Source organism: Pararge aegeria, chromosome 23, assembly GCF_905163445.1.
Source record: "Pararge aegeria chromosome 23, ilParAegt1.1, whole genome shotgun sequence".
Classification (NCBI taxonomy): domain Eukaryota; kingdom Metazoa; phylum Arthropoda; class Insecta; order Lepidoptera; family Nymphalidae; genus Pararge; species Pararge aegeria.
The window spans coordinates 4,559,864-4,584,163 of NC_053202.1; the positions used below are offsets into that span (position 1 = coordinate 4,559,864).

Genomic DNA, 24,300 nt, shown 5'->3' on the forward strand with positions numbered 1-24,300 from the left:
TCTGGCGGGCTTTGACCGTGGCCATATTAGTGGCGTTTTCTATAGTAATAATTGACGGACCATATAGAAGGTCCACCTGATGGGAAATTTGGGAATTTATAATTTCTGAATTTTCTCTGGTGGGAGGCTTTAGCCGTGGCTAGTTACCACTTTACCGACAAAGACGTGCCGCTAAGCGATTTAGCGTTCCGGTGCGATGTCGCGTAGAAACCGATTAGGGGTATAACTACCATACTCCCTAACAGGTTAGCCCGCTAACATCTTAGACAGCATCATCATTTACCAACAGGTGAGATTGCAGTCAAGGTCTAACTTGTAGAGGAATAAAAAAAATACACCGGCAACCACGCCCTTAAGAACGGAACACACCAATCCTGATTGTAGTACTTCACCGGACGAGCTCCGTCACCAATAGCTCCACATTGTGTTCACAAAAATTTACTATATATAAAACTTCCAAAGAGGAATGGTCGTTGACGATAAAACTACTAACGACAATGTGTCCCAACAACACACAGCCAGCACAGCGTCTTCGCCGGCGAAGACGAGGGCCCCGTTTTCTGACGTCGACGTGACGTGGACCCTCACCAAGGTCACGAGGGCGTTCGGACTAAACTATAATTAGTCCAAAAGTCCACCAACACTCAGTTTAACGACGAACCGTGCCGAGGTCCGAATCCTCACAAGATGTACCCTCGGGTCGACGTGTCCCCCGATGTCGTCGAGCCCTGGGGCTTTACTCATGGCGAGCTTTTGCGTTCGCTCTACTCTCCGTGACGCCGTAGCAACCCCTCAGGCGGTTATCGGCAAGTGTCCAATCGAATCGAAAAATAGAATCGACTTCGGTTCCAGAGCACGAACACCCGCTCGGAGGAAGATCTTCCTATTGTTACGGTCGAGCGTATTACCATAGCGTCCGTACACTCTGCTACCATAAATGCAGTGGCGGTACTACCATAGAAGCCGAAAAGCCGGGCTTGCGTTACAATAAATACCTGTTTTAAATTTTTCTCGACTATTCCGAAATTAAATTCACAAAATAATTGACTTGATAGCAATGAGGATATAAACACAATGTTTTAACTTTTGCTCAATATTACTACTATATATATACTCTTTGTCTACGTAACTGCAAGCACTACGTTACTCTGTGGTAACAACCAGCCGAACTAGGATGACTTAATGTCGTCCTATCGCGCTTTAATTCTTTTTTTAATTTTGGCAAACAGCGCATAGAAAGTTCTTTATCCAACCAATTATCAATCGAAATTTCGAATCATAAATCGCATGTTGACCCTAATCGTAGTGTTTGTCAAAGATTAGTTGATATTGTTTGTCATTTAGCATAACAAGACCAGTGACTAAGAGATCATGACGAGTTAAATTTGTCCTTTAGGTAACTGGGCTTGCACAAATTCAAGACCCTAGGAACGCCACTGCACAAATGATGTGGAAATTAAAACAAAATGTATAATATATTTATAAATATAATCGCAATAATAGTTTGACAACGCTTATGGCTAACTCGCTAGTTTATCACAGTCACAGCATTTTAGAGGACAGCTCCAGCTCTCGCTGCAATTCCTGGATGGACTCCTTCTTGAGGAGGGGCTTCCGGTCGTTCTCCTTCGCCTTCTTCATATTCTTCTTCTTCGTTACTCTGAAAGAAACACATTTTTTTTAAATAAATAAATATACTACGACACTACCACATCAACTTAAGGATATGTTCTAGAAGAAAGAAGAAGTAGAATACGAAAAGGCAGCCTTATCGCTTAGCAGAGATCTCACGCAAACTTAGAATTACAAAAGAAAAGGAGGAGAACAAACTGCACAATTTTAAACATCATCATACAAAAAAAACCGCGAGGAAATCATGCATGCCTGAGAGTTTTCTTTTTTTGATACTTGATAGACTTGCGCTTGACCTCTACCATGCCTGATGTAAAGCAATGATGCGGTCTAAGTTGGGGCGCGCATGCCCAGAAAATGTCTATTCACTCTTGCCTTGAAGGCATTCAAGTTGTATGAATCAGGAAACGCCGAAGTCGAAAGAGTGTTCCAAACTTTAGCGGTACGTATCAGAAACGTAGATGAAAAGCGTTTCGGGCGTGTTGCCTGTATGTCAACCGCACCCTTATCTTATATCTTTAAACGAGCAATTCTTGTATATATACAATAGGAATCTCGGAATCGGCTCCAACGATTTTCATGAAATTTAGTATACAGGGGGTTTCGGGGGCGATAAATCGATCTATCTGGGATTCATTTTCCAACAACAAAACATTTGAACAAGGGTGCCTAAGTGTGTTTATTATTTTTATTTCTATTTTTTCTTATTATTATTTTTTATTTTTTTTATTTGTTCGATCGTAACAAAATATTATATATGTATACAAATCTTTTATATTATTTTTTATTTATTATTACACTTCTTATTTTTTAATTTTATATTACTTTTAAATTGTATTATTGTACCCATAGTTTTTAAGCGTCGCTCTGACAGTGCCTACCGTCCAAACGTCACGTCTGGCTTCACGGAAGATCAGCGCTGTGTCTTAACAGGCACTGCAAACATGCTGAGTGAAGACCATTTTGGGATCACACCGTTCCTATAATTGTTGTGTAGACTATCAAGTTGTATTTTAATTCTAGTGTGTGTATATCCAAATAAAGTTTTTCTTTCTTTCTTTCTTTCTTATTTTGAGAAAATGTCATTTTATTTGTGTTTTCCGGTTATAACCGATTTGGTGAAGTTGCACGAGTCACCTAGTGTGATATTTAAAGTGGAAATATTCATCACATAATCTCAGTAACCATAACAGAAGCTACGCTTACTTTAGGGCTAAATGGTGATGTGTGTATTGTCTTAGTATATTTATTTATACTAGGGGTCTCCTCTCAGAATGGGAAGGGTCTAGGCCGTAGTCCACCACGCTGGCCAAGAGTGGATTGGTAGAATTCACACGCCCTTGCATGCATGATTTCTTTACGATTTTTTTGATACGATGATGTTTAAAATTGCTTTGAAATTGTGCAGTTTGTTCTCTTTTTAATCCGCTTTCATTAGCTTCTGACGTCAGAAGATACTAACATACATACATACGTATGTATGTTAGTATTCAACTTGTGGAATCTTTGAGTGATTTTGACCCCCTTCAAAACTTTGGCGCTTATAACTCGAAATTTGCCATACTTATTAAGGACCGATGACAATTCAATATTTTAACCCGTTTGTTCCGTTATCTTTACTAGGAAAATCAGGATTAGCGATTTTCCGATTTACTGAGACCCGGAGTGTCTGCGTCAACACCAATATGGGAAACTACCAGGCGCGCCGATCACTTATTTCTCGGATAAGTTACCGACGGTGCTAAAGATAGAATTTTCGAAGAGGGACCTGAGAACTGCCTATGTGATCCAAGCGTATGTTTTTTTTTTTTTTTTTTTAACTATTAGTTTTCGTAATTCAAATTTACATTAATTTGCCTTTAATTATTCCACTTCTTTTTTCTTGTAGGATATATCCTTAACTTGATGCTGTATACAAATAAACAGTAATGATAGTAAAGATATTATCAATGGTTACCTATTGACGACTCCGTCTGGAAGGTCCATCATACGTATGATGAGAGCCTGGTCGGACGAGTCCAGTGGCGCCACGGAGATGTCTCGCACGGCGCGGAATTTACCGCAGTTGTTCAGATGCTCGTTCTCCAGGCGGAAAAAGTTCCAAATGAACCGCCTGCAGAAATAAATCATCCACATCATATCAACCTATTATCAGCCCACTATACATCACGGGTCCCCCCCTACAATGAGAAGGGGTTAAGACCGTGGTTTGGTGGACTACAAACATATTTTAGTAAATAAATAAATAAATATACTACGACAATACACACATCGCCATCTAGCCCCAAAGTAAGCGTAGCTTGTGTTATGGGTAGTAGGGTAAGATGACTGATGATAATTTTTATGAATTACTAGCATACCCAGCCCGCTTCGCCGGGCTAGATTTTGCTTTATTTTATTTAAACAATAAACTGACATTATTAAATTTTTATTTTTAAGAGAGAGAGACTCTGAGAGTTGATAAAGCTGTGGGAGAAGATAAATTTATATCCTTTCCCCAGGGATATATTTGTCTCCTGCCCATTCTAGCCGTGCAGTTAGGGAGTATGGTACTCATAGCCCTAATCGGTTTCTACGCGGAATACCGAATCGCTTAGCGCGTCTTTGTCGGTAGGGTGGTAACTAGCAACGGCCGAAGCCTCCCACCAGACCGGACAAGAGAAAATTCAGAAGTTACAAATTCCCAAATTGCCCCAGTCGGGAACCGAACCCGGGGCCTCCTACTTAAATTCACAGCGCTCACCGTTGCGCCAAGAAGGTTGTCAAAAATCGTCTACTGTTTGAACTGCAATGAACACGTGACGAGTCGATGCTTCCTACCGAAGATAATGGAGGCAAAGTTCCAATGCTAGTCCAGATTTATATTAGCAAATCACCTTCTACTCTAGGTTCACGCGCGATTATGAACTTTAAGTATCTAGTATTAAGGTCCTATGTAAGAATAGATTGGTGATGATCATTACCTGAAAACTTCCAGCGGCGCAAGTATTGAGACCATAGTGTCGCCGCTGACTATCTTGTTCTCGGTTAAAAAGAAAGATGGCGCCCAAACGAAGCGTAGCACCAAATCCTCGATTATCGCGAAGTAATAGAACTGAAAAGAGCAATATTTATTGCAAACAAGGTATTGTAACTGAGCGTTACTTTGCGGAAATCTATACATATATGATGAAAATTAACTTAATTTGCTATACTCCGCGAACAGCAGGAGAATCTGTATGGTGTAATTTATAATTTCTTCAATCCGTATACTCCACACCAAACAGATCCTTGGCAATGTACGCTCCGAAACCGGAGCATCCTCAGGAGATGTTGACTTTACAATGAATAATTGTTAAGTGAACATAACATAACATATAATCATTGGAGTTTATATACCCCCTCAGTTAGACTCTAAGGATTTTTTAAATAGAACTAAAAGGAACCTTATTCTAATTACAGAATAAGGTTGTTTTTAGTTGTTAAGTACTAACATAGGTTTAACTACATTGTATTACTGACACGATATGGACAAATGTCCGTAATAAAGATTATTATTATTAATTATTATAGTAAATTTTTGTGAGCACTTCGCTAGCGCGATGCAAGATTTTGGTGGCGCCATCTAGTTCGGTAATCTGGAGACCGCTAAACTATACTACTACTATCTGCTGTCAAACGTCACTTTGCCAAACAAGAAACACACAAAAGTGACGTATGCGAGATACGTGAACACCCTGACGTACAATGTCCATTTGCTGCAACGGTCACTCACCCCGGGGCTATACACGATCTCGTCTCTTAGGAGACTGTTCTCAGCGTTGGGTCCCACACTCAGCAGGCCCCAGTCCATCTTCACGTCCCAAGTGTAGGTGTACGTTGAGGATATGAACTGGCACGCCAGCCAAGGGTACAAGAACGGATTGTCGTATATGCTTTCGTAATCCGCTGCAATAAAGAAGCTAAATAAATATACTACGACAATACACACATCGCCATCTAGCCCCAGAGTAAGCTTAGCTTGTGTTATGGGTACTAAGATGAATGATGAATATTTTTATGAATAATATACATAAAAACTTATAATATACAGATAAACCCCCAGACACTGAAAAACATACATGTTCATCACATAAACATTATCCAGTTGTGGGAATCAAACCCACGGAATTGGACTCAGAAAGCAGGGTCGCTGCCGTCTGCGTTAGTGGTCGTCGCTGTCGTCCTGTCGTGTCTGGGTGTTTATATGTATATTACAAGTATTTATGCATATTATTCATTAAAATATTTATTAGTCATCTTAGTACCTATATCACAAGCTACGCTTACTTTGGGGCTAGATGGTGATGTTACAGACAGGCTTGACGTTTCAAAAGTGCTTATATTAGGCCTACTTGAAATCAATGAATTTTGAATTTTTGAATTTTTTGAATTTTGTGTAAAAAAGAAACTCACCGCTGTACAAAGTCCGTAAAGTGGAGAAGAGAACCACAAAGAAGGTGGTCGAGTACTTCCCCGCGTTCACGAGATGCGGGAAGGCCTCCTTGCTGTCGCGGTACCGCCGCAGGCATTGCCAGAACCGACCCCACGCCGGGACTATGTTCACCGCCGCGCGGCTAAAGATAAACCATTTGGTCGACTCGAATGTATCTGCGTAAAAGATATTAACATTCGTTGCTATAAGTACTCTTTGATAGCACAACCGAAGATTTAATGCTATACTCTTTGACAGCACAACCGCTTTCATGCATATTAAGATTTGTTCCTATATTGTTTGATAGCATAATCGAAAATTTGTGGCTATACTCTTTGACAGCACAACCGCTTTTATGGATATAAGGATTAGTTGCTATACTCTTTGACAGCATAACAGCTTTTTTGAATATTAAGATTTGTTGCTATACTCTTTGGCAGCACAACCGTTTTTTTATATTAAGAAGAGAGTTTACTCTTTGATAGCACGAACGCTTCCTTGGATATTAAGAATTGTTGCAATACTCTTTGACAGCACAATTGCCGTTGCTAAGGATAAACCCAGTACTTACTATTAATATTGAACCAGTCAGCGCCGGCGATACAGAGCGAGATGAGGAAGTGAAAGTTAAGAAAGGCGTACCAGAAGTTTCACTGGTCCGCCAAACAGAAATTCAACGAATCATGATGTCACTTACTATTAATATTGAAACAGTCTGCTCCAGTGATATAGTACACGGTGAGGAAATAAAACTAGAGGAAGACTAGAGGAGTACGTTAAAGAGTTTCACTGGTCCTCCAGCCAGAAATCAACAAACAATGCGGATGTGCATAATAGATACTTACTGTTGAAATTGGACCAGTCCGCAACGGTGATACAGAATGGGATGAGTATGATAAAGTTTGGGAAGGCGTAGATACGTGAATAAGTTCAACTAGTGTACCAACCACAGTTCTTAATGAAGCATATACTTACCATTGATATTGCACCAGTCCGCGCCAGCGATACAGAACGCGATGAGGAAGGAAATCTGACGAAGACGTAGTTAAAAGAGCTCCACTAATCCTCCAGCCAGAAATCAATAAATAAATGCTGATGTAAGTAAAAAGGCACAGCTTACTGTTCAACCTGAGATTTAACCAGTCCGCGCCGGCGATATAGAATACGACGAGTACGGTAGAGTTGAAAAAGCCGAGAGCCAGAGTTCCAGTAATCCGCCAGCCAGAAATTCAACGAATTGGGATGCCAATTACCTACTATTGATATTGAACCAGTCTGCAACGAAGATTTGGAACCCGATGAGAAAGTAAAATGCGTATGTGAAAGAGTTCCACTCGTCCGCCAGCCAAAAATTCAACGAATTGGCATGTCACTTACTATTGATATTGAACCAGTCCGCGCTGGCGATATAGAACGCGATGAGGTTGTTAAAGTCGCTGGTCCTCCAGCCAGAAAATGAACGAATTAGGATGTTACTTACTATTGATATTGAACCAGTCCGCGCCGGCGATATAGAACGCGATGAGGTTGTGAAAGTCGCTGGTCCTCCAGTAAGAAATCCAACGAATTAGAATGTAACTTACTATTGATATTGAACCAGTCCGCACCGGCGATATAGAACGCGATGAGGAAGTGAAAGTCGAGGAAGGCGTACGTGAACGAGTTCCACTGGTCCGCCAGCCAGAAATCTGCGAATAACACTGGCATGAAAGGTGCCGCTAGTATTCGACCCTGGAACGAGCAAATCTGAGCTTTAATCTATAAAAGTACATGTTAAACAGCATAAATATATGTGGGCACTATGCTATATAGCTCAGTGATCTTTTCCAGAGGTAAACTCCACGGCACTCCGAAAAACAAGAAACCAAAGTCAAAGTCAAAGTCAAATATAACTTTATTCAAATAGGCACATAGATGGCACTTTTGATTCCTAGCTTACATGATACAAAATGTGTACATAGGAGTGAATAGTGATGGGGATAACTACATTCGTAAACTTAAAACTAAAGCTATGAGGGTTCCAGGCGCGTCCTAGTCTAAGAAGAAGCCCAGAACAAACTTAGCCGGGTGTTTTTGTTATCGCCATCTCACATTTTCATTTGAATATACGAGTATTTTAAAAGCAACTTGTTTAGAGCAAAAGTTCACACCCAAACTTTTTTATCATTTACGTAATCCTTTAGGACTTTTGTATAAGCTTTCGCTTAATATAAACTTTGACCTTTTTTAGACACATCCCCAAGATATCAATCGGCAATTTCATGTCAATTGTATACAATTTCCTTTAAATGAATTGCTTATTTTGTGTAGTTTAATGTATTGCACTGCAAGTTTAATTTTGCTTCAAGCGTTCAAATTGTTACAGTCACATTTTCTATTAAATTTAGATACATATATTTTTGTCAACATACATTAAATTCTCAAATATGTATTGGCTATAGACTGTTATTATTTGTCATATTAGTAGTACCCGTGTTCCGATCCGGCAGAAGTTTTCCAAGTTAGTCGCCTCGTTACAACTGTATTCTGATCTACCATTGCCACACGGCTAAACCATTTTTTTTTATTCCTCTACAAGTTAGCCCTTGACTACAATCTCACCTCCAGTGGCGTGCACTTCATACATGCACAAAAGCACTGCCTACCCTAAAATGTTTGTACTACTCATAAATGCGAAGTATTTTACCGTTTTATGTCTTCTTCCTTCTTTATGCATACCCTGGTCGAAAACCCTGTGCACGCCACCGCTCACCTGTACCTCACCTCACGGTAAGTGATAATGCAGTCTATGATGATAGCCGGCTAACTAGTAATGGTAGTCATACCCCAAATCGGTTTCTACGCGACTTCGCACCGGAACACTAAATCGCTTAGCGGCACGTCTTTGCCGGTAAAGTGGTAACCAGCCACGGCAAAAGCCTCCCACCAGACCAGACCAGAGAAAAATAGGAAATTATAAATTCGCAAATTCCTACTAATATTCACAGCGCCACCAACGCCTATAAACTGAGCAACACTTCACAGATGCAAGGAGCACGTCCTGCAACATGTCGCTCTGTGTCCATCAATTTAAGACTTAGGTGTTAAGCCTCACGTGTCTGTGGTTTCCTCACCGGAAACCACGTCCTTCAGAACGGAACACAGCATTGCAACAATGCTGCTTAACGGCAGAAATAAGCATTGTGTTATTACTTCCCCGGACGAACTCTGTCCCGTAGCTCTACTAGTACCGAACTATTATAGAGACTAGATTATTATAGAATCATTTGAAAAACAGACGTGGCCGGCGCTTCTGACCCAGCGGTTCTTGTGACAGCTGGTGAAATTGCACAACACCACGTGTAGTGTTATTATGTGCAACGGCTCAAATACACAAGCAGCACGATGTCACAACTGCAAGTGTCACTATATTACACTAACAATTCTGTTTAATCCACTTGCAGCATCAAGAGCTATGAATGTTAACACCATTAGATTTTAAAAAAAAGAACATGTAAATAGAAAGATAAACTTACGCAAATCCTCAGAAACCAGAACCTCGCTTCATGCCTGAACACCCTCAGAGGGTTCATCAAGAACACCAGCATGATGACAACCAGTGCCAGCGGATTCACCAGCGGCGGTATACTCAAACTCTCACTGTATATAAAGCTGAGTAAACTCAACGCCCAGACCACGCCGAAAATCGAGGCCAGTTCCATCAAATGTTGCTCTGACAAGTGCTTTCTTGGGTCCAGCTCGAAGATTAAGACGTGGTTGACGCCGGAAGACCGCCATCCGTAAACGTTGATGCCAATTAGGAATATAAATTCGACTAATAGGAATGGTCCGCGGTACAATCTGAAGGCGGATTTGAAGCTCTCTGTGCCGTTCTCGTGGAAAAGAGCTGAAATAAAAAGAGTTTATTAATATAGCACTTGTACACAGCGGCGTGCACTTCATACGTGCACAAAAGCTCTGCATACCCTAAAATTTTTGCATAACTCATAAATGAGAAGGATTTTTCTATTTTATGGCATCTTTCTTCCTTCTCTGTGCACGCCACTGCTTGTACATAATAGTATAACCGGACATAAGAATGCATTAGACCTCCCTGAGTAAAGCGTTGATAGCCCAGTGGGTAGGACTACAACTTCACTTTCGGGGGGCCGAGTTCGAATCCCAGCACGCACCTGAAGTGGCGTGCATAGAGGGTATGCGCAGGGTATGCAGATGATATAATATGAAAAAATCTCCAGTACGAGTTATAAAAAAACTTAAGGATAGGCTTTGTAAGAGTTATAAAAAGCCCACCCTTAAGTTTTTATAACTTGTACTGGACATTTTCTTAATTTTTTATCATCTGCATACCCTGTGCTTACACTCTATGCCCGCCACTGCCTCTAACTTTTCTAGATTATGAGTGAACTAAGCAATTTAAATATCACTTGCTTCGACGGCGAAGGAAAACATCGTGAGATAACATGCATGCTGGAAAGTTCCCCATGAAGTTCTCAAAGGGTGTGTGGAGTCCACCAATCCGCACTGGGCCAGCGTGGTGGACTTAACCTCTTCTAATTGTGGAAGGAGACCCGTGCCCCGGGCCGGTAATAGGTTAATATGATGATGATGAAAGAGCAATTTGATAATCTATAATAATTGGATAGAAGCAGGCGAAACTTTGCGGAATTCCATGATATATAATGAAAATTAAGCTTAATCTACTATCCTCCGCCAAATACAGAAGAATCTGTACCTACGGTCATTATAAATTTTTTGCCAATGTTTATATTCTACACCAAACAGATCTTCGGCAATGTACATTGCGTTACGCACGTTTCGCTCCGACACCGGAGTTTACTCAGGAGATCTTGAATTGACTGTTGTTGGAGTTTGTCACATCTCCTATGACAATGTATGTGAACAATATTTATTGTTCACACATTATCATATATTGTTAGTATAAAACATATATTTCATAGCTAAATTTTAACTCGACTGTCAGATGTTGTTGACAAAAAAAACCTGGCTACGTTTGTTGTGGGCTTTTCTTAGACTAGCGCGTTTGGAACCCTCCTAAATTTAGTTTTAAGTGAACGATCGCAGTTATCACCATCACATAACATCAGTGTAACATGTTAAATGTATGAAAATAAGGTCAACATGAAGAAAACATTTTCGAATTTGAATTTGAATTTGAATTTTATGAAGATGTTAAAGCATATGTAGATACTCATACGAGTACGAATGGTATCTCTATTAAGATTAATTTCAGCCTACACATTCCTACTTCCTCTATGGTTATTTGATGTGGCACTGTTATCTTTTATCAATTGATAAAAAGATAAAATAATGTAGCGATTATATCTATTGCTCTAATCTCATTGTAGATTGTAGATGTCCCTTATCCGATATCAAGTCACCACTCAGCCAGATTTTAATAAAATCCTTTCTGAATCTATGATAGTTTCAATCAACTATCAAAATTGATTCAACTCTAATTAGGATGTTTTTTTTGGCGATCTCATGTCTCCGATCTAGGACCGAAAGAAATTATAAATATATATTATACATTTCATTCAATTGGTGCTATATTTAAAACGTCAAGTCTGTATGTTTGTACTGTAGCGGTATCCACGTAGATTCCACTAGATGGCGCTGCATAGTGAATCTACCAACAGTTCGAAAGGTAGATTCGAAACCGATTTAACGAGTAGAAACCGGCAAGCAACTCACAGCAGTTTCTCCTTTGAACATCAATCATTTTACAACAATTTTTATTTCTATCTAGTGGAAGATAAGAGCGGAGCTACAAAGCAACCCCGTCATTAAGGAATTTAGAGATCAGATCAGTAACTTTTTGCGATCAATGCAATAATTTAGTGAACAGGCTATTATACAACATGTAACCGAATTTCGAAATACTGTTGATTAATGCATAATATTATTTAAAAGGAATCACCCTGTAAAAATTAAAAGAAGCATATTTATTTTTCCGTACCAACTATTTGGAACATTCTAAGTGTTTACTTATGACAACCCTATTGAAGATAAAAGACCGACACGCGCATAGTACCTGCGCTACGCGACGCGTACCCATTATATTGACCTGAGTCACTTGATTTTAATTTCATATGTGACGCTAGTAGTTCTTTCAGTAAAAATATGGCAGTGGTTTACTCAAAAACTATTAGCGTTTCGGTTTCACAGATTAGTCTCGAAGACAGTAAAGTAAACAATGTACCCGTAAAGCTTGTAAAGAAATATTTCGGTTTTACACGTTGTAGGATCACGCTACGATGCTTAATGGGCAAGGGTAAAACCGCAGGGCAGTGCTAGTAAATTCTGAATACCGATACATTTTGGTGATAGAAATGTATCACCATTTTAATTTATTTTTTAAACATTTATTTACTACGACAACGCACACATCGCCATCTAGCCCAAAAGTAAGCGTAGCTTGTGTTATGGGTAGATGACTGATAAATATTTTTATGAATAATATACATAAATACATATAATATACATATAAACACCCAGACACTGAAAAACATTCATGCTAATCGCAAAAACATTTTCCAGTTGTGGGAATCGAACTCACGGCCTTGGACTCAGAAAGCAGGGTAGAGGTAGATGTATAATATAATAAAATACCGCTTACGACTGCTTCGTTTATCTAGTGCTTAGAATTGTTGGCCATTTCAGGCCAATTATTATAAGGTTATTAGATTTGCATTTTTGAAGTTATACTTCTTTAGCGGCGGCATTAGGAAAAAATCATGGGAGTGAAATTATACACGATTGATAATAACGAAATGCGCGCGCACACGGTTACACGATTTTAACAGGATGAAGGTAGTTGCGAAACTGAGTAAGAGAAGAATACATCGTCCGCCAGCTCACTTTTTACGATGCGCGCGCAAATCGTCACAAAAAACGACACCCTGAAGTGATCTATAGTCGACATTTTAATTATCAAAAAAGTTTTGACAGTGTAGGTACACTTTCAATTGTCAAAGTCTGCGGGCTCATTCCGGTGATTTAATTGATTCAATTGTACAAAAATCTCAAATTTTAATGTTCAGTAAAACATGGTGGTCCGAAAATCACATAACTAGTTAATGCGTTATAACAAAACTTTGAATGTATCAAATACCTTTTTTCTATTGTGTCTTTTTCTCTACAAACGTAGAATAAGGCGTAAGATAAATTATGCGCTTTGTGATAAGATTTTAATCTTGTTACGCAAAAGAAGTATAACTTCTAACGCGTGTACATAAGTACGCACACGTATTTTTTAATGTAATCACAGACCGATAAAGCAGATCGCCCGACTAATGTTAAGTGGAAAACTACAAATTGGCGCCAATTGTTCATCAACTAAAGCGCAGGTGTTGAACCTCACGTACCTGTAATAGCACCGTCAACCACATCTTAGCATGGTCCTACCACGGACGAGCTGTGTCACAAGAAGCTCCTACTTAAAACCTTCTCTAAAAACTCCAGCGTTCTAACTTCATAGCTCAACATTAACTAGACTGTGAGATGGTGATAACAAAAAAAAAACCTGGCTAAGTTTGCAGTGGGCTCTTCTTAGACCAGGGCGCGTTTGGTACCCTCCTAGCTTTAGTTTTAAGTTAACGAATGCAGTATCACCATCACTAACATTAGTGTAACATGTTAAATATATGAACGCTTCATAAGTGCCTGTAATAAGGTGTACATGAATAAAACATTTTTGAATTTGTTATAGAACATTTTAGAGAACTCTCCGGCATGCAGTTTCACTTACAACGTTTGCATTCACCGTTAAAGCAAACGGTATTTAATTTCTTAAAATTAACCTTAAATCAAGATACTATTATTTGTATATATACCAGTAGGTTTATGCAAATAAATAAACCCACTGTTTTCCAACGTTATCAAAGGCACGGTGCAATAAACAAACATTGACAAAGATGTGTGCCAAGCAAACATTATTATGGTGATATTTGCGACAATGTTTGCCCAAGAGCTAGGTCCAAGCTATTTTATTTATGGTGGATTACTGGTCAGTGTCACCGAGCGTAGATAAGAGAATGAATTTACAATAGGCTGGAGTTTGCATAGCACAGTTTATGGTATGCAACAAATATTTATATTACATCACATTGAATTAACATCGAGGGCAAAAGTTTTTAAATCATTCCCTGATAAGGTAGTTTGATAAGGACACTCATTGTTTGAGCAAAGCGACATATATAATAAATTATGAACACGGGGTTTGCACACTGAAAATCCATACCAACATTGTAGGGGTAACAATGTTGGTATGGATTTTCAGTGTGCAAAATACTTCTATAACTGATGGCTGTCTCTTAAAATTCAGCTATTTTCTAAATCAAGAGATTTTTTTTATTTCACAGCAAGTTAGCCGTTGACTGAAATCTCACTGACGATGCAGTCTAAGATGATAACGGGTAACCTGTTAGGGAGTATGGTAGTTATACCCCTAATAGGTTTCTACGCGACATCGCGCTGGACACAAAAAAGCACAGTTTTCGCAAAGTATCGCCTGCTTCTATCCAATCTTTAGAGGTTGTTTAAACCGCGTGATACTAGGGCATAAGAACTTTAAGGAGTTATTACTATGGTAGTTAATGGATATACTAGGGCACCACAGATCGCAGAAGTTATATAAAAAAAAGACTTCGACTCACCTGAAAGCACAACGGTGATGGACAGTACAATAAACGATCCAGAGAACAGTCCAACTTTGAAAGTTGTCCACGGACTCTGCTGTTCACCAAGCGGCGGTACTCGCAACTTCTTCATGGCCTTCTGCCGATCTCCACCTTCCAGGTCGTTGGTGACCGTTGCCTCTGTATCGCTTATTAGTCTGTCTATGTCTTTGTTTGTGTAGAAGTGGGAAGTTTCGACGTGTTCCGCTCTCCATTGCGCGCCGTTGCTCACATTTAATAACTAAGTATAAATAACAGAGTTCCATGTGTGAGGTTTGATGAATTAGGAGCTTATGAAAGTTAAGCTCAATTTGCTATACTCCGCGAACAGCAGGAGAATAATCTGTATGGTGTAATTTATAATTTCTTCAGTCCGTATACTCCGAAACCGGAGCATTCTCAGATGTTGACTTTACAATGAATAATTGTTAATGAAAACTTGCGTAGAGGGTACATTGCCGAGGATCTGTTTGGTGTGGAGTATACGGGTTGAAAAATTATAAATTACACCATACAGATTCTGCTGCTGTTCGTGGAGTATAGCAAATTAAGCTTAATTTTCATAATATATTATGGATTTCCGCAAAGTAACGCCTGCTTCTATCCAATACGAATTAGAAGCTGTTATAGTCCAGTGGGTAGGACTTCGACTTCACTTTCTCGGGGGCGAGTTCGCATCCCAGTACGCAGCTCTAACTTTTCTAAGTTATGTGCGTTTTGAGCAATCACAATATCACTTGCTTCAACGGTGAGGCAACCTGCATTAGTACCTAGTTAAGTTTGTGAAGTCCACCAATCCACCCTGGGCCAGCGTGGTGGGCAGCCTTAACCCCTTCTCACTGTGGGCCGGTAATGGGTTGATATGATGATGATGACGTGTGAGATTTTATATTATATTATACAATTTTATATAATTGCAACATTTTATTTATTTATTATGTAATTAACAGTATTTTGTGATTTTTTATTATTTTTTAATATAATCATTTTGCTGCTCTTATCACTTTTATTACCTACTTTAATGGGAATAACCTGTGCTTCACTTTATTTATTTATTTCATTATTTTTATTTATCTATTTAGTTTGCCGTATCGTCACTCGGGTCTCAGCTGAAAATCAGCGGCATGCATGTAACTTAGGTACAATGCATGGCAAATGCTGAGCTTTACACCCTTTCTGTCCCGTGTTACACACAGACATTTTTGCTATGTTGTTGCTATATTATTATAAGACTAGCAGTAGCCCGCGACTTCGTCCGCGTTTGATTTTGTTTTTTGATGTGGCATTCAATTCAGTTGTAGTTCTAAAAAAAAAGTATTCAGTATCGCTAAGCCTTAAAAGAGGGGTTTGCTGCTGTCCGCAGAGGAGTTCTGTCCTCTATCTACAACCACATTCATCAGATCTACACAAAGTTTGGGCAAAATTAAACACATATTATAACCTCTATAGTACAAAAATAATTATTTCAATCGGTTATAATTTGTCGGAGTTATGGTGTAAAATCGTCAAACACTTTCATCCCCTCTCCCAAAGGAATCGCGCTTAATGTCGGGATAAAAAGTATTCTATATTACTTCTAACACTTCCAAGAATATGTGTACAAAGTTTCATGAGGATCGGTTAAGTAGTTTTTGCTTGAAAGCGTAACAAACAAACTTACATTGACATTTATAATATTAGTAGGGATGTACTTTTTGTAACACTTAACATGAATAAATGTTTTTTTCTTTTTTTTCTTTTCTTTTTTCTTTACTGAAGCGATACTGACTATTGGAGTTTTATAATAAAAATCACCTTCATCATTACGTTTATCCTATTCAAACATTTGTAACCGAAGCATTGTAAACAGCAAGGCAATTTATTTTATACGTTATGGTCCCGTGGTAAGAATACGATTTCAATAGGTATTATATTATTATGATTAACTAGCGGTCACACCTCATTGGCGTAGTGGTTAACATGTTTATATTATGTGTGTAATAAACTCTGTATAAACTCTATTTAAACGCTTTTACTAAATCGATTTTGGAAAAGGATGTATTTCTAAAAAAAAAAATTTTAACCAGAAAAATAATGAACGTAAAAAACGTACGTAGGGAGAACAAGCGGTTTCTACGCGATTTGTAAAACACCGTTATAACCACGGACAATGAACGTGGGCATCAGTTAGTTTGCCTAAAAAATAATAAGATATAGTCGCGACCTCATCATATCAATCCATTACCGGCCCACTACAGCGCTCGGTTCTCCTCCCACATATAGGGGTTCAGGCAGTAGACCACCACGCTGGCCCAATGCGGTTTGGTGGGCTTCACACACCTTTGAGAACACTATGCAGAACTCTCAGGCATGCAGGTTTCCTCACAATGTTTTCCTTCACCGTTGAAGCAAGTGATTTTATTTACTTAAAACGCACATAACTTTGAAAAGTCAGAGGTTGGGTTGGGTGGGCGCCCTGAAAGTAAAGTCGAGCTTCTACCCACTGCGCTATCACCGCTTCCTTCAGTTGCAGGCGCGACCTAAACGAATAGAAATACTAACCTTATCATGTTTTTTCAATATCTTCCTAAAACCCGTATAATTTAAGTTCTGGTAGTTCTGCAGCAATATTAGACTGAGATAGAATTCGCTGAAGGCCAACTTCAACTCTTGAACCTTGCGACGCGGTATGGATTTTTTGTCTCCGCCACTCTTGGGTTTTATTGTGTCGAACCTTGATTTCAGTTCGCTTTGTAGTGTGGCATATTTACGTGTGGCCTCAGCTAGTTTTTCTGCAATAGATACATTTTCGCCTAAAAACTTGTTTTCACTTTGCAAACAAAGACTAAGGACACTTTGAGGTTTATTTAATGCTTCACACTAATAGCTATTTTCAGTGGCGTGCATATAGGGTTTACATAGGTTATGCAGATGATATAAAATACAGAAAATCTCCAGTACAAGTTATAAAAAACTTATGGATAGGCATTGCAAGAGTTAAAAAAGCCTACTCTTAAGTATTTATAACTCGCACTGGACATTTTATTCATTTTATATCAGCTGCATACCCTATGAATACCCTCTATGCACGCCACTGGCTATTTTATAAGTTCATTATATGGGTATGAACACGGCTCGGAGAACGGATGGACGTTTGGGTCTCAAGGTGCGCGAATGGCAGCCCCGCACTGGTAAGCGCAGCGTTGGTCGACCCCCAACGAGGTGGACAGACGACATCAAGCGCCGTGGAATTTGGAACTCCCTACAAAAGTCCTATGTCCAGCAGTGGACGTCTATCGGTTGATATGATGATGATGATGGTGATATATATATAAAAGTCAGCTTAGATTTTACATAAAACAACCCAACCCAAGTGGGTGAAATAATAAATAATGGGGTTAGATGTTTTTATTTGAACAAGGAGAGGGGAATTTCTACTCTTTTCTTCTCTTAAAAGAAATGTCATCTGAATAAAATGAAGTAATTTTATCTGAATAAAAATATAGTCATTTTACCTGAATAAAATGTAGTAATTTTCTTCAACTCCTGATCACAATAATGGAAGAATGTTTCATCAAAATTGGCAAAATGTCTGGATAATACTTCTGGTTCAACATTTTCAGCTGCCGGTGCCTCTTCTACTGCAGTGTAGAGCATTGCTTTCATTTCCTGTTGATTTTCAGAATTTAAATAAAATCTATTCACAATGTTTGTTTAGCATTTTTCACTTTCGTAAATACAAATATATGACTATTCCTAGTAAAATTATTGATACATATTTCCTCCTAGTTTTAATAATTTTTATAAAATTATAAAAAACTACATCATCTATTGTGTAAATGGTTGGCAATTGTTAATAAAAAGGCATATAAAAATTTCGGCATCAATGTCACAAGGACTTTGGATTATTAGACAAAGCACTCATGCTGCAACAGGCAGACTTCTGCAGATTCACATCCCTCAGTGTTAAATATACATTTAATTTTTTTTTGTATTAATGTGTAAGTGTTCTTCTTTTTTAACTATAGAGCTATGCTTTTGTCAGTGTAGCTCTTTCTAACCTTCTCAGTCCTTTGCCCTTCCTTTTTCACCATATTTTGTTTTTTTGTTCGACAACATCCTGTCTGAGTTGTCCTCTTCCCCTCTATTGCTCTACTTTTCCCATAGTTGTATTCGTGATAAATTTATCACATCTTAGAAGGTGGCCCATCATTTTCCCTCTTCTGATTTCCATAATTCTAATAATATTTCTCTGACTCTTGTTAGTACTCATAAGTATGTTAATACAGTGTTATTTCAAACCAGAATTTTTGAGGTTAGGCCTCACATATTGTTATAGGCTGTCCATCTCACTAACACCAATACGCACTACGCACTGCAATTTGTACCAACAAATATAGAGCTCTAGACCTACCAGGCAGGGTATCTTACTAGGTGTGCAGATAGCCATTGGAACCAAAAATATGCATAGAGCCAGGTACGTGCATAGATGATACAACATGAAGAAAACCTCCAGTACGAGTTATAAAAAAATTAAGGATAGCCATTGTAAGAGTTATAAAAAGCCTACCCTTAAATATTTATAACTCTTACTGAAGACTTTCTTCATTTTATACCATCTATGCATGCCACTGCTATATATGGCTATAATGTACGTACATCTCTTTCTTGTTTCTTTTTATCAACTAAGCCCATGACAGTAATAACGTCACTTACCACCAGGTCCTAAATAGTTATATCAATTGGTGATCAGCTTTGTCGGAAGGGTGGAAGCTGACAAAGCTGATAAGGAACCCAGACGAGAGAAAATTGGGAAATTATGAATTCCTGAATTACCTCACCAAGATCCTCCTACTTCTTAAAAGTTCCACACCACAGTACTGAGCCAGGAAGGTTGTCATAAAATGTAATTTAAACCAAATTAGCAGATCTACAATTATTGTTTTATTGAAAGCACTGCACTAATTTTAGACCTGCCAATTTAGTAGTTTACAGATTAGTGTACAACAGAATGGGCAAGGAAAATTAAAATATTTAATTTTGCCTATTTTGTTCTATCCAAAAACAGATAACCTTTTAAAAAAATGCTGTATTAAATGCAAATTGATAACATACCTCATAATTAATATATTGCTTACGCCACTCGGGCGTTATGTGCGCACTAAGATGTTCCGCGAATTTCATTGTCCATACGTTAATTCACTTCAGCCATCAACGAACAAGTAACGAGTAATGAAACACTTGACTAATGCTAAGTCCTAGAGACAGCTTTTATTTACACAATACAAAACCTTGATAACAGCACTGTAACAGTATATTAACACTAATAATAACAACTATATTCTGGAATGTGTTTAGTTTCACTTTGTAAACAGTAAAATGTTAATAAATTTATATAATTTATCACAAACGGCAAGAATTATCTACAAAAAGTGGGCATAAAAAATTGCAAATTGATTAATATTTCGTTCACATTGACATTAGTGTTTTGAAAGGTTGTCAGTTGTCACCTCTTGTGTCTTTGATCTTTGCGTTCAGAAAATATTAATATACTCTATGAATAAAATATACAAACCATGTTAGTTAGCGATAGTATCTCACACATAAACATAGCTGGTATGCGGTTTAATTTTACGTTCGCTGGGTTCAATGTTTTCAAATCAGCTAAATAAATTCCAGCAAATAACTATTTGCCGCTAACGGGGAACCGATGGAATCATGGAGTTTGTAACGCCCTAAAAAAGACCGTGTTCAGCAGTGGACGTCAATCGAAATAATGATGATTTAAATAACTATTCATGCGTTTCCTTCCAAAGTACGGAACCATTGTCACTTGCATGTTTTTTCTTATGAAATACTAGCAGTCTCAAGGGACTTTGCTCACTTTTTTTTGTTATGTAGGTAAGTCCCGACGGAGTTGATAATTTTGCCATGATTAGTTTTTTTGTGAAGCCTTGCATAGGTTATAAAGGCTATTTATTTTACTCCTCCGCGAACGTCAGTCGGGATAAAGAATATCCTATGGCTATCACCAGGATACAAGCTGTTGGTGTAGCGATTTGGTTAGTATCAGACAAACAGACAGACAGACAGTCACCTTTGCATTTGTTATCTCTATGGATCTATTACTGCCTTACGAACCGATGGTACAAAAAAAAGACGACGTTATAAGTGCAAAGCCTACCTGATATAAATTAATTTTGCTTTTTATTTTATTTTTAGTAACTTTATATAAACAAATTTGTAAGAAATTAAATGACATTCTGAAACCGTTTAGAAACAATGTGCCCTCCCTGCTGTTATCACTGAACTAATCAGTGATGCCTCTAAGCTTAGCCATAAGGTTGAAAAAATAAATACTGTACTCAATAATTTTAGTCAATTTTATTTATGTACTCCGAAGTAGGTTTTCGCCATTAGTGTCATGCATAGGAAGTAATGCATCATTAATATTTTCTGGTACCAATTTCGCAACTTTTCTTGGTTCCTTTACCAATGTTTTTGGGCATTGCATTTCTGACCAACTTATGGGTATCATGGTCACACCTTGCGGAGATCCTTCTGCAGTTGCTATGAAAGAAATAAGAAATATTTAAAAAAAAAAAAGTTTGCAGTAACATATAAGAGAAACTAGGTAAAGAAACAAATTAAGAAAAACAATATTAAAGACATTATTGAAACTCTATAATTGGCAAAATGTCTATAATATCCTTATTCAAGAAATATTAATTACACATTGTGTGATAGACACCTCAGATAAACATAATAGAGCCATTAGAAATAACATTCTTTCAAGTATCTTACTGCCAACAGACTCCCAAAAGTCCAAAAGTTTTGTCCTAAATTGTTATTGTTGTGTTGATTTGTGTTTTTGTGTGTTACTTATATTTTGTGTGACAATATTATTGGAGTTCATAATGTTTGTACTATCATGTAAATCGTATTGTGATTGTTTGGCAAGTTAGAGCATAAAAGAAGGACAAACAAACACACTTTCACATCAATAATATTAGCAAGGATTCTGTGTAACACTAATAATAAATGCATTAAAATAATACCTACACCTTTTGGAGTTTGTGTAATGATTTTTATGAACTTACCTATAGCAACACCTAGCTCATTATCTTCTGTTGATAGGTGGTACCAATGGAGCTCTGTAGATGGAAGCTGTAAAAAATTGCTAAGGAAATTATATCACAAACTAATGGATTTAGATTTTTATATCTTGCATAACAATCCTTAGCTGGAGACAACTCCCAGGAATTAACCATTCTTGAGAGCTAATAAAACCATTCGACAGAAGGGCCACGTTTGTGGCATTAGCACTTGACAGAGAAAACCTTTGCATTAGTATGAGCACTTGGGGGCACTGTGGGACAGACATATGTGCAATCTAAAGCTGCATGACACAGATCTATGCAGACTCTGACCTGTGTTGATGCATAAAAGCAGCATTCTTTTGGGGAAGTATATAGTAGAACCAGAAGATGCTAAATTTCCCTGCTTCCTCCTACTTTCGATGCTAAGAACACTTACCTTACCTTGGTGAACAATATACTTTTTTTATCCTTCAATGGAAACGGGCATTAATTTTAGACTGAGCTACTGCTAAATTTGGCCAGGTTAATCAAGAATTTTATTTTAGAATTCGGGTTTTCGATCTAGTAGATAGAGAACTTATAGGTTTATACTAATATTACCCACTATTTACTGAAAAGGATACCACCTTTGCCAATATAATGTCACCAGGTCGGAAACACTTGTATGGATCTATACTGTCCTTATGCTTAAACTGTATATCCTCCTTCTTGACAATACCTCTATAAGATTGCGTCAAGATTGTCGGCCCTGTACACAGTATTGCACAGTGGACCTGCCTTGAGTTTACTACAGTCACTTTGGCTGTCACTATATCACCAGCCTTTGGAAGTATGGTTGGTGTTACAAAAGTTTCAATGGAGAGTTTTGTAAACTGAAAAAAAAGAACAAAAAAAGTGTTAGTTGTTTTTATATTGCCAGTAACAATATCCGCAGACTTTATTTATTTTTATTTTGGAATTAATTTGAGAAAAACAATCACTGCACAGTTTTTTTTTATACATGTTTATTTATATGCAAATATTTTGGTTCAGGTGTGTTGGGACCCTCATAGCTTTAATATTAGCAAGTGAAACAGTAATACATAAAGGAAATTTGAATTTGATATCCATAATGAATGGTTTAAAAACTTCCACATAACAAAAAAAACTTAAAAAATTATTTACTCTGAAATATAAGATCTTTTTTTTTCTCCTTTCTCACGTTAATCTAAGATTAGTCTCTGGACTATAGTCATATGTGAGGTATTTATTTCTAGCAATATTAGTTCAGGATTATGTATATACTTTCATTAATTAATATACTTCTCTTATACACAATACTGCTCTGATTTAGACTTGGTGACAAAGAGACAACCAAGAGAGTAAATAAAAGAATTTAAAAAATCTGTCCAGATTGACATCAAAAACAAATCATAAACATAGACCCTCCTCTTTGTTGTTACTCTCTCCTAAAAAAATCATAAGTATTGTGTTATGTTGAAGTGAGCTAAGGGTATAGCAGCATTTCTCAGAAAAAAGGGAAACTCAAAGATTTCCATAGAAGTTTTGGCCTTTGCTTTATTTGTTGTGTTCTAGTCAAAGTCAAAAGACAAATATTTCTTTATTCAAATAGGCACATAGATGGCACTTTTGATGCATACATTAAATGTGAAATATGACATAGAGGTGAGTTGATGGCAATAACTAAATTTGTCAACTTAAAACTTAAGCTACAAGGCCACTGGTCTAAGAAGAAGCACTATTAGTTAACATTATGTATTATTTGAACCGCTAACAGGTTATAAAATAATAACATTTAAAACCAGTCATTGCAAAGCAGTTAAATGAGGTTATGCCCTCAAACCTTCTCTCGAAAGAGAAGGCTGAGAGCCAGCAGTCGGATATTAATAGACTGAGAACAAGGAGAATGTACATGTCAGAGCAGTACCTTAGCGTTGCTATCTTCCTCCACTTTCAGAATACCACACAGAGCAGCATAAATGTACCCTTTTAGCTCATATGTGCCTTGGCCACATAAGTACCCCTGCGAAGGACTTAGCCGCATTCCGGGTATACATATTTCGCCGACTGGTGACTCACTCATTGTACAGATATATATGTTAATTAAAAACTTGATTAGACTTTTATGCAAGCCTTTGCTCTTTTAAGTTCTGGAGATACTTGAATAAGTTCTTATTTTCACGTCACTTAATTTTATTTAATTCCCAATCTCTCAAGTCGTTGCCCTCGTGCTTCAGCAAAGTATTGCCTTTATACCTAGTTCTGATTTATTCCCCCATAACAAATATAGGCTCCCCCAAGCTGGTTAAGAATTATTATAGCATGACAAACCACACAATAACAAAAAATCACAGATAATTAATAATTATAATTGAAATGTCATGAATTAAAATAAAATCGGATCCGACTTGATTTTAACAATCCGATATAATATCGT

General features: G+C 37.7%; 2 protein-coding genes across 2 annotated transcripts; both read right to left on the reverse strand.

Annotated features, from left to right (window-relative positions):
- Window positions 1-1,469: 1,469 nt before the first annotated feature.
- LOC120634303 (xenotropic and polytropic retrovirus receptor 1) lies at window positions 1,470-20,216 on the reverse strand. The gene is made up of 11 exons (XM_039904795.1): window positions 19,879-20,216; window positions 18,279-18,432; window positions 17,326-17,555; window positions 14,764-15,025; window positions 9,601-9,971; window positions 7,669-7,816; window positions 6,067-6,261; window positions 5,387-5,559; window positions 4,596-4,726; window positions 3,590-3,745; window positions 1,470-1,660 (listed from the first exon to the last, which is right to left on the reverse strand). Exons 1-11 carry the CDS (start codon window positions 19,945-19,947, stop codon window positions 1,543-1,545), a joined length of 2,007 nt encoding a protein of 668 aa, XP_039760729.1. The 5' UTR covers window positions 19,948-20,216; the 3' UTR covers window positions 1,470-1,542.
- Window positions 20,217-21,128: 912 nt separating this feature from the next.
- On the reverse strand, window positions 21,129-24,184 carry LOC120634220 (exosome complex component CSL4). Its single transcript, XM_039904691.1, has 4 exons — window positions 23,791-24,184; window positions 22,487-22,735; window positions 21,864-21,930; window positions 21,129-21,333 (listed from the first exon to the last, which is right to left on the reverse strand). Exons 1-4 carry the CDS (start codon window positions 23,944-23,946, stop codon window positions 21,152-21,154), a joined length of 654 nt encoding a protein of 217 aa, XP_039760625.1. The 5' UTR covers window positions 23,947-24,184; the 3' UTR covers window positions 21,129-21,151.
- Between the last annotated feature and the right edge of the window lie 116 nt (window positions 24,185-24,300).